The following is a 14929-nucleotide window of genomic DNA, read 5'->3' as shown; positions in this document are numbered from 1 at the left end:
ATCTTAATGTAGATTTCGAGAGAAGTGACAAGTGACATAATGTTCGATTTATTTGCTAGCCCTGATGACACAAAGCAAAGCCATCCTTAGGGCAGGAACCACTTGCTAAATTAAATAGTAAGAAGTTAGGTCCAACACAACATCAAAACCTAATTAGGAACACTCCCCGTGGCTTTTTGTAGTCTGTCTTGGAAAATATTAAGATAATTATTAAACAGAAAGTGCTGTTCAGAAAATAGCAAACAAACCCTTTCCTCCTGCTCCCCCCCCCCACCTCCAAATAAAGCAAAACTCAGATAACAGTCAAAATCTTGGCTATCTAAAAGTTTCAAAACTACTTGCTCCAAATCTTCTTTTATATTGTTCTATTTTGCTTTTTGAGACAGGGTCTCACTCTGCAACCTGGCCTGGTACCCGTGGAAGTGTTCCTTCAGTCTCCCTGATGTTGGAATTACAGACACAAACCATTACACACAGTATACCAAACATGCTTGTTTCATTGTGTGGTCCCCGATGTCCTATGTGTATGAAATACCTCACATCTTGAAGTGGTCACTGCAACTGCACACTAGGACCAGTATTAAAATCTAGTTCTCCTGGCCCCTTTTCCAGTGAACCTCCCTCATCCTTTTCTGTCTGCAATTCATTACTGGTTTGGCTAGGCAGCAAAAGTATTTATGACCTCAGCCTGTCCTAATAAAAATAATCTGTGGGTCAGCCCTGTTCTCGTTTCCTGGAAATGGGCTTGAAATGAAAAATCAGACCATTCCCCCAAAGACACAACTTCAGAATGTTCTCATGCTATTTGTACACTCACAGAATTGGAAGAACTCTTTTAGATCATAGAGATCTGGCATAGCCATTGTGGGCATCCTGCGTGTTTGGAAAGGAGGAACACTTTTGACAAGCCAGGAACAACAGAAAATCTTAAGTAAACTCTGCTTGCAGGGGAAGATATTAAAATAATGCATGGCATCTGGAACTGACTTGAATAATATATGCTGTTTTTGTTAAGATAAAATGCCAAAAAAGAAAATGCATCCTAGTATTACTGAAGTACCTTACAATAATTGAGTCATGCCTTATATAATTTTTTAACTTAATAAAAACATTGTATATGTCACATAGAAACTTTTAAACCCTACCAAACAATTGTGATAGAAATATTAAAGCCTTCCACAGGAATATCATAATAATTATCTTCCAGTTAAGGAAGCAAAACTCTACCTTTTCTATTATAATCTATGTGTAACACATTCTAATCCCCAAATATTTGTACTAATGAAAAATGGTTGTATATGTCACATAGAAACTTTTAAACCCTACCAAACAATTGTGATAGAAATATTAAAGCCTTCCACAGGAATATCATGATAATTATCTTCCAGTTAAGGAAGCAAAACTCTACCTTTTCTATTATAATCTATGTGTAACACATTCTAATCCCCAAATATTTGTACTAATGAAAAATGGTCAGTATGTTTCCTATTCTTTTTAGGATCCAGTACCTTTTGTTTCTTGGAATGTTAGTTTTGACTCATAGTTTCTTCGGGTGGCTTGGTGGGAGTGATGCAGGAAGTTCTGGAAAATTCCATGCAGAGAATTAACATACCTACATATATAGGATTGCCTCTGTTCTCAAGAGGGCTGTAGTGAAGAAGGCAGACCCAGGGTACTGGGAATTCTTCACTGTAAATCCCTGATGTAATTGCCATTTAACTGTCTTCCCTTGAGGATATTATAATAGTCCATGTATTTCCATGTCCCAGTGAATTTCAGTTTCTTTTTTTCCAAATGAAGGACAGTTCATTTGGAAAATGATATCTTGGTTATTTTGACTTTTATTCTAGACAGAGAAAGTACCCAAACTGCCATATACTAAAAATACATGGAAAAGTGAAAATAAACTAAATATTGGCTAATATCCAAAGCAAGAATAATTATATTTTTTATTATTTATTTGTTTGTCCCAGCCCAATCACAGTTTCTCCTCCCTCCCTCCTCTCCTCCTGGTCCCTACTTCCTCCCAACCTCCCCTCTTTCTCCCTCCATCCACTCCTCCTTTCTCTTCAGAAAAGGGCAAGCCTCCCATGTACATCAGCCATTCATGGCTTATCAGGTTGCAATAAGACTAGGCACCTCTTCTCTTATTGAGTCTGGATGAGGCAAACAAGTAGGAGGAAATGGTCACCAAAAGCAGATAACAGAGTCAGAGACAGCCCCTGCTCCCATTGTTAGGAGTCCCACAAGATCAAGCTAAACAGCTGTAACGTGTGTGCAGATGGCCTGGGTCAGTCCCGTGCAAGCTCTCTGGTTGGGGGGTTCAGTCTCTGTGAGTCCCCAGGAGCCCATGTTAGTTGATTCTGTGAGTTTTCTTATGGTGTTCTTGGCCCCTATGACTATCATAATCCTTCCTCTCCCTCTTCTATAGGATTCCCCAAGGTCCATCCTCCCTGGTAACAATCTGTGAGTATAGCAGAATATCATTAGGAAAAACATTTTTGTCACTTAGAAAATAAATGTGGCAGATATATACCCAAAGGATGCTCCACCATACCACAAGGACACTTGCTCAACAATGCTTGTAGCACCTTTACTCATAACAGCCAGAAACCGGTAACAACCTAGATGTCCATCAACTGAAGAATGACTAAAGAAAATGTGGTACATTTGTACAATGGAATATTTATTACTCAATTGTTAAAAACAATGACATCATGAAATTTGTCAACAAATGGATAGAACAAGAAAAGATCGTCCTGAGTGAGGAACCCAGACCCAGAAAGATAAACATGGTATGTACTCAATTATAAGTGGATATTAGCCACAAAGTAAAGGATAACCATGCTACAATCCACAGATCCAAAGAAACTAAGTAACCAGAAAAGCTCGGAGGAGGGGTAGCATGAATCTCACTGTGAAGGGGAAACAGAAGGGACAAGACAGGTGGAGTGGGAGTGGTCTGGATGGGATGAAGATGAGAAAAGAAGGAATCCGATCGGGGAAAGATGGAGGGAGAGAGTGCTGGGAAAGACAACTGGAATCAGAGGCATCTGGGATGGGCTAGAAACCTAGTGCAATGGACACTCCCAGGGATCCATGAGGGTGATCCTTGCTAAGACTCCTGGCAACAGGAAATACAGAGCCTGAATTGGCCCTCTCCTGTGACCAGGCAATACTCCCAGTGGAGCCCCAACCCAGACACACAAACTTGACGTGCAATTTTCCCTGCCTACAAGATGTGCTGCGGTAAAGGTGGCGCAGGAATTATGGGAGTGGCCAAGCAATGGCTGGTCCAGCCTGAAACCCAGACCAGGAAAGGGAGCCCACCCCGACCTGCCTGGAGGGGCAAGACCCAGAGGCTGAGCAGCCCAGAGACCCAGGATAGAACCAAAGAATAATTGTCTTACTCGCTGAAAGGGTTCTGTTTCCAATGTCAATGAGAAGACACTTCTGTGGGAAGGAGGCATTTGCTTTTACTTCAGTGATGTGTACCACTTTGGCTAAAGTACTTGGGGGCGGGGGTGAGGGGAGAGAGAGGAGGAGAATATATCAGTTCGTTTCAATTTAAAAAAAATGATCAAGAGATGAGGTTCCACCCAACCCTGAGGAGATAAAACACAGCTGATGGGTACTGGGGAAGATGAGATCCGTTTTCTTCTATGTTGTAGAAACTACTAAGTTATTTGCGCTCCAGTAAATAACTCCACATCCATGCATTTGCAAGTGACCCTAATTAAATCATTAAATCCAGTAGATATCACACAGAGACAGAGAGACAGATAGAGAGAGAGACAGAGACAGAGACAGAGAGAGAGAGAGACAGACAGAGAGAGAGAGAGAGAGAGAGAGAACTTGAATGACAGTAAAATAGAGGAACCCTTGCTGGGAAGAAGAGGGCTTCGTTGGTAGTGGGAGGAATGAGTGTGTAATAGGGGATGAAATGACCAAATATATATTTGTAGGTGAAATTGTCAAAGAATAGTAAAAATGAAAACAAAATGACTAAATCATCATGGGCCCTAATATACTAGAGTAGTTCCCATAACTGTACCTGGCTTACATAAGTTTACTTTTGGAATTTTGTTTTCATTTTTTTTATTTTTATTTTATTTTTAGTCTTTTTGATCATGCCACTTCCTCACCTCAGGCTGTGAGGAGCAAACTTATCAAGACAGTGCAGATGGAGAGGCAGATTTAGGTCTGGAGAAAAGTGACGGGGCCATCTTTGAGCTGCTTTTGAGTAAGATTAATATTTAATCTGACTACTTAATAACCATTGTTTCATCTTAATCTCTGCAACGAGCTAAGATCAAAGCAAACTTGTTGGCTATTATTTTTAATGTCAATTTTTTTCATTGCTGTGGTAAAAATAAATAAAATATTTCCTATTACAGGGTTCACATACCTATGTTAAAACCCACATGAACATAGACATGTCTCATATTAAAATTGTGTGAGACAATACTTTAAATCCAGCTAGGGATTCTAATATTGATTTTCTTCTAATTGGCTTTTCATTGAGACTTGCTCACAGCTTACAAAGATCACTGGTGCCCACTTCAATGAATAGATCATTAAGTTTTCAGTAATATTTGCATTACATCCATAACTTAAGATAAGATATAAGTTTATTAGGGAGCAATTGTTTGTATGACACAGAAAGTGACACATTTTACATTTCATTTTTCCTCCTGAGGAGTAGAAACGTTTGCCAGCACATTCTTCTGGCACAACACACAGACTACAGCTCACCATTAATGAGCCCCAATATAGAGTCAACAAAAAGGCATGGAGCCCTCATCTAATACCTGTTGGAAACAGGAGCAAACACCCATACATAAACACTAGTTCTAGTCGAACTAGAACCCAGATGCAGATGGAGAGGACAAGACCAGGCTGCAAAAACACATAGAGACAGTTTACCTGAACAAGGAGGAGCTAATGGGACCCCAGACTAATAGCTGGGAATCCAGCATGGGACTGACTCAGGCCCTCCTGAATATGGGTCTCAGCTAGGACTGAGCAGTCTAAGGGACCTCAGACAGTGGAGCCAGGATGTATCCCTGGTGCACAAAAGGACCTTGTGGACACATCCCCCATGGAGGGATAACTGCCTTAACCTAGAGACAGGAGAGAAGCCCTAGTCCCTACTTTACATGACCTGTCAGATCTACATGACACCAACTGGATGGCATTCCCCTACATATGGAATTGGGGTGAGGGGATGGGAGGGGAGGGTGGTTAGGGTGCATGTGAGAGGGCAGAGAGGGTAAAAGGGAGGGAAGGAGGGAGAAAGGAGGGAGGGAGGGAGGGAGAGGGAACTGGGATTGACATGTAAAATAATAAATTAAATTTTAAAAAAAAGGCAGTAAATGCCAAATTTAAAGTCACTAATACCCGATCTTTCTTTTACATACTGAGGGGTTTTTTGTTTGTTTGTTTGTTTGTTTTTTGTTTTGTTTTGTTTTTGTTCTCCCTCCTACTCCAATACTCAATAAATGTAATCAAACAATGATGGACTCAAGACACAACGTGTTTGGTGTTACATTTATTAATCATCATACCCAATACAATGCAAGCTACTCATAAGCCTAAGAATAGAAGTCACTGCAGAGAGTTCTGCTGTAAGTGAAGGATGGGCTGTTGCCATGACCCCGATGAGGCATTAATGAGGACTTCCAAGGGTTCTGTGCCACTGTTACACTTCTCTCCTTTTTTCCTGTGTGTGTTCTATTGGGGGGGGGCAGTCAGAGAACAATTTTATTCAAGAACTGGTTGTCTCCTTCCCCGTGTGGATCTTGAGGATTGAACTGAAGACTTTGCTGCAAGCACCTCCGCCTACTGAGCCATCTCAGCAGCCCTCCAATTCTTCATTTAAAAAATGCACAGTAAAATCTAGTAAAAGTCTAACCTTCAGCTACTAAATTGATGCTTTCTGCCAGAATGTGGGTTTTTGATGTTATTCAATTACCAATAGTTTTTACTTGTTCATATTCCAAAAATCCGATAGATACACTTAGACACTGAGACAGAAACATTAAATGAAGATGTCACACAAAATGTATGGTGGTGACAGGAAGGAGCAATTCTCAGGTTCAGCTGCATTCTGACCCTCCTGATCAGAAAAGAAAGGGGGCAGGACTAGAGGTGCTCAGTGGTAAAGAGCATAGGGCACTCTCCTGGAGGACTGGGTTTGACTCCCAGCACCCACTTGGGATCTTACAACCATCAGTAACTACAGTTCCAGAGGATCCAATGCCCTCTTCTGAGTTCCACAGGCACTGAATACACATGATACACAGACATCCATGTAAACAAAAAACCACCTGTTCCCATAAAATCAAATCCTTTTTCAAAAAGTTTTTGCATATTCTTTTTGCTCCTGAATGTTTCCTCATCTTCTATTTCCTTTTCTAGTGTTTCTTCTTTTCTCCCAACTAGTGATATGCAAAAGTTAGACAGAATTTGGGTACAAAGAGAGTTTCTCTTTTTTTCCCTCAAATACCCTTTATGATAGCCAAAATCTCTCCCACCTCTCTCTCTCTCTCTTCCCTCCTCCCCTCCCTCCCTCCTCCCCCTCTCTCTCACACATACACACATACTTTGGGCAACTTCATTTTTTCTGAATTTTTCTTTTCTGAAATTTGTTAATCTTATGGAGTACACTGTGTCACTTGAGGATGTGTACACAGTATGCTATAATCAAATAAGAATGATAATCAGCTCCATCACTTCAACCATGGATCATTTTCAAATTTTAAAATTTGTCATATATGTTTTAATCACTAGTCACCCTGCTGTGCTAAGAATTAGAAGTAATTACTATACTTAAACTATATTGTCACACCCTTTATTATTTTTTATTATTCATTTTTAAGTTAGCATAAATTCATTATTCAGAGTCTTCATTTTCCTGCATATATTTCATTTGTTAAGCCTTTGTTATTCAGAATTTGTACACATTTTCATACATATTTATTCAATCATATAACATACATATATATATATATATATATATATATATATATATATATATATATATGTAAGGAGTACGGTTTTTCCGCCCGCCACCTGGTCTTGTCCCGCCGCTGCGCCAACCCCAATTAACACACAGAGACTCTATTAAATATAATTCTGTTGGCCAAGTACTAGTTTCTTATCGGCTAGCTCTGTCTTAAGTATTTACCCATTTCTGCTGATCTATGCATTTCTCTTACTGGGGAGCCGGCCGGCATTCTGCTTCCTCCAGACTCTCCATCTTGACCCCTCCTTCCTCCTTCCTATTTCCTCCTTGTCTCCTAGTCCCTCCTATCTTCCTTTCCTATTGGCCAACAGTGCTTTTATTCATTAACCAGTATGAGAAACATATACAGAATGACATCTCCCATCATATATATATATATATATATATATATATATAATTTTTTTACTTTGCCCTTATTCATTCCCCTCCCTCAGTGCCCTGGCCATGTTCTTGACCCCTCCTTGCTTGTCTTCTGCCCCCTACTAGCGTCTTGAAGCAACTTCACTCTTCTGAGTTCCAGTCTGTGATGCACTAGTACAGATCAAGTCTATTCTGTTTCCTTTTGAGTAAACAGATTAGTATTATGGAAATGTGAGCTGAAAATTTTACCCAGCAAAATGTACTTCAATGCTCTTCGAAACCAGGGATAGAAGAAACCATAAATTAAGGGATTACATGTGGAATTAAAATAACCAAACCACGTTAAAGCATCAAACAGAATTACAGGTGTGGAGAAATTCAGAAAGGGATCTAGCAGAATGGTGAAAAAACAGGGAAACCAACACAATAAGAAAACACCCATCACTATCCCTAAAGTTTTGGCAGCCTTTTTGTCTTTCCTCATTTGACTATTTTGATTTTCTGGCAAGTTATCAATTGCACGAGCATGTTTTTTGGATACTGCAAAAATTTTACCATAAAGCCCTACCATCATAGAGCTAGGAGTGAAAAAACCTGCCACAAACAAAGTAGTTCCCCATAGCTTGTTGAACATGACCGGGCAGGAACTGGAACATGCGACCAAGATGTCATAGCCTTCAATACCATCAGCATAGGCCTCAGAGAAGACTACCCCAAAGGCAAATGTTCCAGGGATTGACCAGCACACAAGCAGTAGTCGCTTAACAACTGGAATGGTCATTTTGGTGCAGTAATGCAAAGGATGACAGATGGCATAAAATCTATCAATGGCCACTGAGCAAAGATGGAAGATGGATGTTATGCTAAGCATCAAGTCAAAGCTATAGTGGATCTTGCAAAATGTAAGCCCAAAATACCAGCAGTTCTCCACCGACCTGACCATACTATACGGCATGATGGTGAATCCCAACAGGAAATCAGTGACTGCCATGGAGAGGATGAGGAAGTTAGTTGGTGTGTGAAGCTGCTTGAAGTAGGAAATAGAAATGATCATGGCCAGGTTACCAAAGACTGTGATGAATATGGCTCCTGCCATAAATGAATACATGGCAACTCGGATCCCTGGAGATCTTTCATTTTCTGGGCAAGATCCATTTCCATATTCTGAACAATCAATGGCTTCCTACATGAAAACAAGAACACATGGGGATTTATCAAAGAGTGAACACTCTACTTTTATCTCTGTTTTCACAGACCAACTCAAGAAAAAAAATAGAAGACTCAAGGAAGACAATTATACTGAAATATATAAATATATGATGTATTTTCATTACTATTATGATTTGTAGAATTCTAATAGAATAAATTAAAATTATTTACTTTACACTTTTTGTGACTCAAGTGTTACCACCCATTCTTACTTTGTTCTAACAGAATCTGTAATTAAGAATTTGAAGAAGAGGGGGAAAAGATGAAGAGGAGAGGGACAGAAAAGAGAGGCAGGGGGTGAGGCAATGGAAATCATTTATTAGAGGCTTGACTTGTGCTTCCTTGTACATAGAGAAAGAGCAGATAACTGCTAGAAAATTCATGCATTTCATCCTCAGATGAACTTGGAATCCATCACGAGACTTGATTTGCTTGGTGTGTGTTGCCTCATAAATCTAGGTTGTGTAAAATAGTTTAATACACATGTTCTATTTTCCTCTAGGCTTTGATTTTTTCTTTCTTACTGAAGTTGTTTTAAAGTGGAAGAATTGTTGGAGTACCCTTAATTATCTGGGAGATCCATCCTCTTTAGCAAATCTCCAAGTATCGCACCATCCAGAACAGTTAATCAAAGGGTGGAGGTCAGCGGACAACTTTTGAGAGTCGGTTCTCTCCTTCTGCTGTGTGGGTCCTGGGGATAGAACTCTAAACATCAGGCTTCGTAATGATTATTTTCAATTGAAGCAAGTATAAAGGAGCTGTAGGAGAGGGAGAAACTGACACCAAAGAATGGATCCAAGTCAGTTTTATTCCTCTTTTCCTTCCTACTCTGGGACACCAGGTCTACCTGCAGAGAGGAAATGGAGTGTGTGACAGCATGCACTTTCACAAGGGTTTAAAGTGAATGAAGGAACCATTCACACCTGGGTGTTTAAATGCTGCACATAGGAGAATTGTATTAAAGATCTCTGCCAACTAATGCAGCCAGTGGTGTTTACAGAAAAACAAAACTATTCCCAATAGGTGACAGTGGTGGTTAGTTGGTTTGGTTTGGTGTTTTAAGTTTTGAAACAAGGTCTCCTATGGTGTAGGTTGGCCTTGGACATTTGAACCTTCTGCTTTCACTTCTTGATTGTTGGGATTATCAGTGTGCACCTCAGTGCCCAGCCCAGAAGAGAGGTTTTTTGTTTGTTCATTTTTATATGCATGTAATATGCTTTGATCAAATCTATCCCTCTTTCCTTGACCTCCAACTCCTCCCCTATTCCCTCACCATTACTTTTTCCTCTCAGCTTTATGTGATCTATCTTTTATTTTTATTTTTTTTAACTCCCTGAGTCCACACACTGTTCCCTGGATGTAGAGCCATCAACTAGAGTACTTGAAGCCTCTCGGGGACCACATCTCTGATGAAAATCTACCTCCCCCAGCCAATAGCTTCTCAGCTGGTGATGGAGCTTTTGACCTTCTTCCATCCATGCTGAAGTTCTGTGTGTGTGACTTTTTCTTGTGCATGCAAGAAGTTTGAAGTCATGCAGGGAGTGGCCCTGTCATGTCTGGAAAACACTGTTTCACTCACTCCCAGCCACTCACTCCCTTTCACTCTTAAAATCTTTTGCATCCTCTTCTTCCGTGATGATCCGCAAGCCTTGAAATATTTTCACTAAAATCCTTTTTTCATACATTTCTACGGTATTTGTAATCAGTTCTCAAATTGTACTTATTTCTATCATGTAAAAATCAGTGTTTATAGTATATTTCTCAGTCCAGTCATTAAAATAAAAATGTAACTTAAGAAGGGGTTGAGATATAGTTGAGATACACAGTTGACAATAGACAGAAAGACAGACAGCTACCCCACACAGATAACTCTTTGCTTTCAAAATGGAGTGATTTCAAAATAAGCTAATAAAATTTTCTTGCTGGATGGTGGTGGCACACACCTTTAATCCCAGTACTCAGGAGGCAAAGGCAGGCGGATCTCTGGGAGTTTGAAGCCAGCCTAGTCTACACAGTGAAGTCCAGGACAGCCAAGGCTACACAGAGAAACCCTGTCTTGAAAGAAAAAAAAAATCCCTTTGGATTCCCTATGCCCGCCCCACTTTCTTGTTTGAAGTGGGAATTCAATGCAGTGCCTTGTTCACAGTAAGCACACACCGGGCTCCTGAGTTACCTCTGCTTCATTTAGGGGAACATCTGTACTAAGCAAATCATTTGGTCCTTAGGAAGAACTCCTGCTCTTTTTTCAAGGTTCTAAATATTCTTCTAAAGCGATAAGATACATTGCCAAATCCAGGGCTAGCCCTGCACCTTTAACAATCTAGATTCTCTCTGCATGTAAACAGATGGAAAAGGCAAGAAAACATGCATGAACATTACTGTGTTGCAGGGTAAACATTTTACTTCTTAACAAACACTCAGAGAAGAGAAAACATAGATCTTCCGGTTCAAATCCCTTCTCCACATATCTCCACATACCTGTTGTTCCTCCAAAGAGGTCATTGTAGCCACTTTGTGTCTTCTCTACTGACTCTGAATGCTGATGCTGAACTACAAGCAGTGAACTATGTTGACTGTGCTTCTTAATAATTTAACAACAGTCTCAAGAGCATTGAATATGCGCTGGGGGTGGGGGGAGGACTTGTCATTTTGAAGTTCAACAGCCTAAGTGGCCCTCACCTATGCCTGCATCCCCTTAGGAGGTTCTGCTTACCTGAGTTTTCGTCACCCACAGCACTGTGAATATTCTAAGATAGCTATTACACAAAGTCTATAATAGTCCAGCAGAACTCCTTGCATTATCAGTAATTCTCAATCCCAATTAGATGAGGATGGAATAGGTGGTTCAAGGAGAAATGTAGACAGGTGTTCCCTGTCACTTTAGAATGACCAGGATGGTCACAGTCCATATTTCATATCACATTTCATACTCACTGAGGTTTCCCATCCATTGTTTTCCTCTGTCTGGGCATGCAGCTCAGAGCTCCTAAGACCAGGGGAGCTTGACTCCATTATCATTTATTTAAATAACTTCCACAACTTATGCTCATATCTTCTCAGACACTGGTTGTTTACATCTCCTCACATCTAGCCACAATTGCCCATATTTTTTGTCAGTCTTTCTTTCATATAAGAAAGCTCATTTTCCACTGCTTGGATAACTTATGGAAAAAATTATTATTCAAATGCAGGATGGGGGGGATGGACATACACTGCTCATTATATGACATCAGGTTCCTGCTTGAGTTTAAATGATGCTGGTTGACAGTGACCTTATTCATTTTAGCAGCAGCTTTGGATGTAGGAAATGTGGACATCTATGTGGGGAAAATGAGCTTTGAGGGGTTTTAAAGGACTCACTGATCTTCTGTCTCCTTCTGGAAGTTCTTAGTGACATTTTAGCAAGAAATACTGCACATTTTGTTTTGTTTGATCCCTACAGAATACATAAATGGTTTTGACTTGACCTTTCTTGATATCTTTTCATGAGGAAGAGAGCAGAAAAACCACTCACTTTTTAATTTAGAAAAATTCAATTATAACATAATGAGAAAGTTTACATTTACAAATATCAATCCAAATGATTACAAAGAGGTTAAGAATTAATTTTAATAGTTTAGAAGAAACTCAAGAGTTACCAATATCTTTCCTGACTCTGTAGAGAATTATGCAAGTCTCCTTAGAGGTCAGGATCAGTGATAGACAGCCTGCCTAGGTGCAGGGGGGCCCATACTCCATCTCCAACACCACAAATCATTAGTATTATTTTCATTGTCATCATCATTATTATCATCATCATCTCTGCTCATTACACAGATAAAGAGAAGTAGCAGAGAAAAGATAGAGATCAAATCTGTTTTTAAGGAGCTAAGGAATCTACACCGAGTCTGAGAATGAATGTCTTCTTATTCTCTCTAAGTTCACTAATGTTAAAATATATCTAAAAAAATGAAATATGCTCCCCCCATCCATTGTTTTAGTGTTCATTGCCTCTATTACCAATGCTTTAAAAATATCAAATGAAGATGGTCAGAGCTGGTGCATGCCTTTAATCCCAGCACTCAGGAGGCAGAGGTGGATGGATCTTTCTGAATTCAAAGCCAGCCTGGTTTACTGAGTGAATTCCAGGACAGGCTCCAAAGATACAGAGAAACCCTGTCTTGAAAACAAAACAAAATAAAAATATCGAATGGAAAACTTCAGAAGAATGTCACTCATAAAGTTTAGATTGTCCACTGTTCTAAGTAGCATGTTAAAAATCCCACACTATACATCCCATCCTTCAGAGGCCCTGAATAAAACCTCTGTATATCTACACTATATTATTACTAAACTGTTAGTCCTTTGGTAATTATTTCAGTTATCAATTCTACTCTGAAATATCCTGGGGCTTTTATTCAGGTACCCAGCATAATAGTTATAAAGCAGCCCAGTGCTGAACTACAATGCTCATGTTGTCTGTTTCCCTTCATCTCCTCATGCATCATCTCATATCATCACAAAGTGTGCTTGTAATGTAGTGTGTAAAATGTAAACTATTTTTGAAAGATAATTCATATTTTTATATTTATTGTTTTATTATGCTATTGTTGATCTTTTGCTATGACTAACTTCCATACTAACACTAACTTCTATACATCTATATACCCATCACCTCAGGCAAATACTACCTTAGACTTCGTTTTAATCATTTGTATTCTTTAGTAAGTGAATAAAATACAAAGCATACTGGTATAGCTAAATCAGTATATAGTCTGATTGGCTTTTAGGACTTTTTATAGAATGAATAACAATTTTTTTATTGTCTGTTGAAATTTAGGTTGTTTTAGTTTCTCCATGGAGCTTTATGTATCTATAATTCGTTCACTCTACTACCATATAATAAATCTGTTTTCTGTTCTCTTATTAATGGTTATTTGAATTTTTCCCATTCTATTGCTAATATGAACAGTGCTCTCTGGAACACTCTAGGGCAAATCTGCTGTGCTATATACTCATGATGCTTTTCTAATAAATATGCATGAAAAAGCAGACTCGGGAAGGATGGAGATACTCACTCTGTACAATATAAAATCCAGAATATTTGTTCTCTCTTGCTTTCTGTGTCCCTGATAAACACTGTGGCCAAAAACAACTTGGGGAAGAAAGGATTGTTTTAGCTTTCACTTCCAGACTACAGTCCATCACTGAGGTAAGTGAGGACAGGAACTCAGAGCAGGGACCAGAAACCAAAGCAGTGACCCCAGAGGAATTCCCAGGCTAACATTCATCTACCTTCCATATTGAGCCCAGCCTAGAAAAAGCACCGCCCAGAGTGGGCTGGGCCATCTATCACCAATTAACAGTCAAGACAGTTCTTTACAGGCATGTTCACTGGTTAAACTGATCTGGGCAATCCCACCCCCAACCTCACTAAGACTACTTCAAATGATTCAATTTGACAGCTGAAGCTATATGAGGGCTGTCTTCCAAATAGCTATATTGATTTATACTCTAACACTTAGTATGTAGAACTGTGCTTTTGTACATATGAAATTATGTATATCTGTAAAGTAAGGCTACAAGTCAATCCTTTTCTGATAAACCATCTTTATCCAGTTCCACCACTGAATAGATCTGACTTTTCTCCACAGATCTAACATGCAGATATGCAATAAATCAAAGCTCATCTTTATTTATGAGCTCTGTAATTTCATTTACCGTCCCATTTAATAACAGAAAAGTGTTACGTTGCCTTGGCTATCACAGCTTTACACTGTCTTCATACTTAGCAGAGCAAGACCTCTTCTTCCTTCTTCTTCTCCTAAAGTGACCTGGCTATTTCTGATCTTTTAAACATTCACCAGTTTTCCAAGTTCTGCAAAAGCTATGTTGGATTCAAGTGAGTAGCAATAATATCTGTATAATGTCAAATCTCCCTCCTCATTAACATGGATGAGTTCCATTTACTTGATCTTCTTTAATTCCCTTCCCATAAACTTTTATATTAATACATATATATATATATACATATATATGTATATATACACATATATGTATATGTGTATGTATATATATATAGATAGATATTGTACAAATATGTCTTATACATATTTTTTCAAAAACCAAGCCTTGGCTTTTATTACTTAAATGGCTACATATATTATTTCTTTTTCTGATTTGTGCCTTCAACACTTTCATAACAATTTTCTGCTCCTCAGTAAGGAAAGACCATTTGATCCTGTCACAGACATACTTGGCATGCATGAAGCTACTGTAGAGTCTATTGATGTGCATCTTTGTCTTAGACCATCTCATAAGGACTTTAGGTCTCCATCACAAACCACTTAAAGT

General features: G+C 39.1%; 1 protein-coding gene across 1 annotated transcript; it reads right to left on the bottom strand.

The window, feature by feature from the left end:
* Positions 1–7574: 7574 nt before the first annotated feature.
* On the bottom strand, positions 7575–8579 carry LOC127215202 (trace amine-associated receptor 2). The gene has a single exon (XM_051175604.1). It carries the CDS (start codon positions 8493–8495, stop codon positions 7575–7577), a length of 921 nt encoding a protein of 306 aa, XP_051031561.1. The 5' UTR covers positions 8496–8579.
* Between the last annotated feature and the right edge of the window lie 6350 nt (positions 8580–14929).

The sequence above is a fragment of the Phodopus roborovskii genome, unplaced genomic scaffold (genome assembly GCF_943737965.1).
Source record: "Phodopus roborovskii unplaced genomic scaffold, PHOROB, whole genome shotgun sequence".
NCBI lineage: Eukaryota > Metazoa > Chordata > Mammalia > Rodentia > Cricetidae > Phodopus > Phodopus roborovskii.
This window is presented reverse-complemented; position numbering and strand designations above follow the sequence as displayed.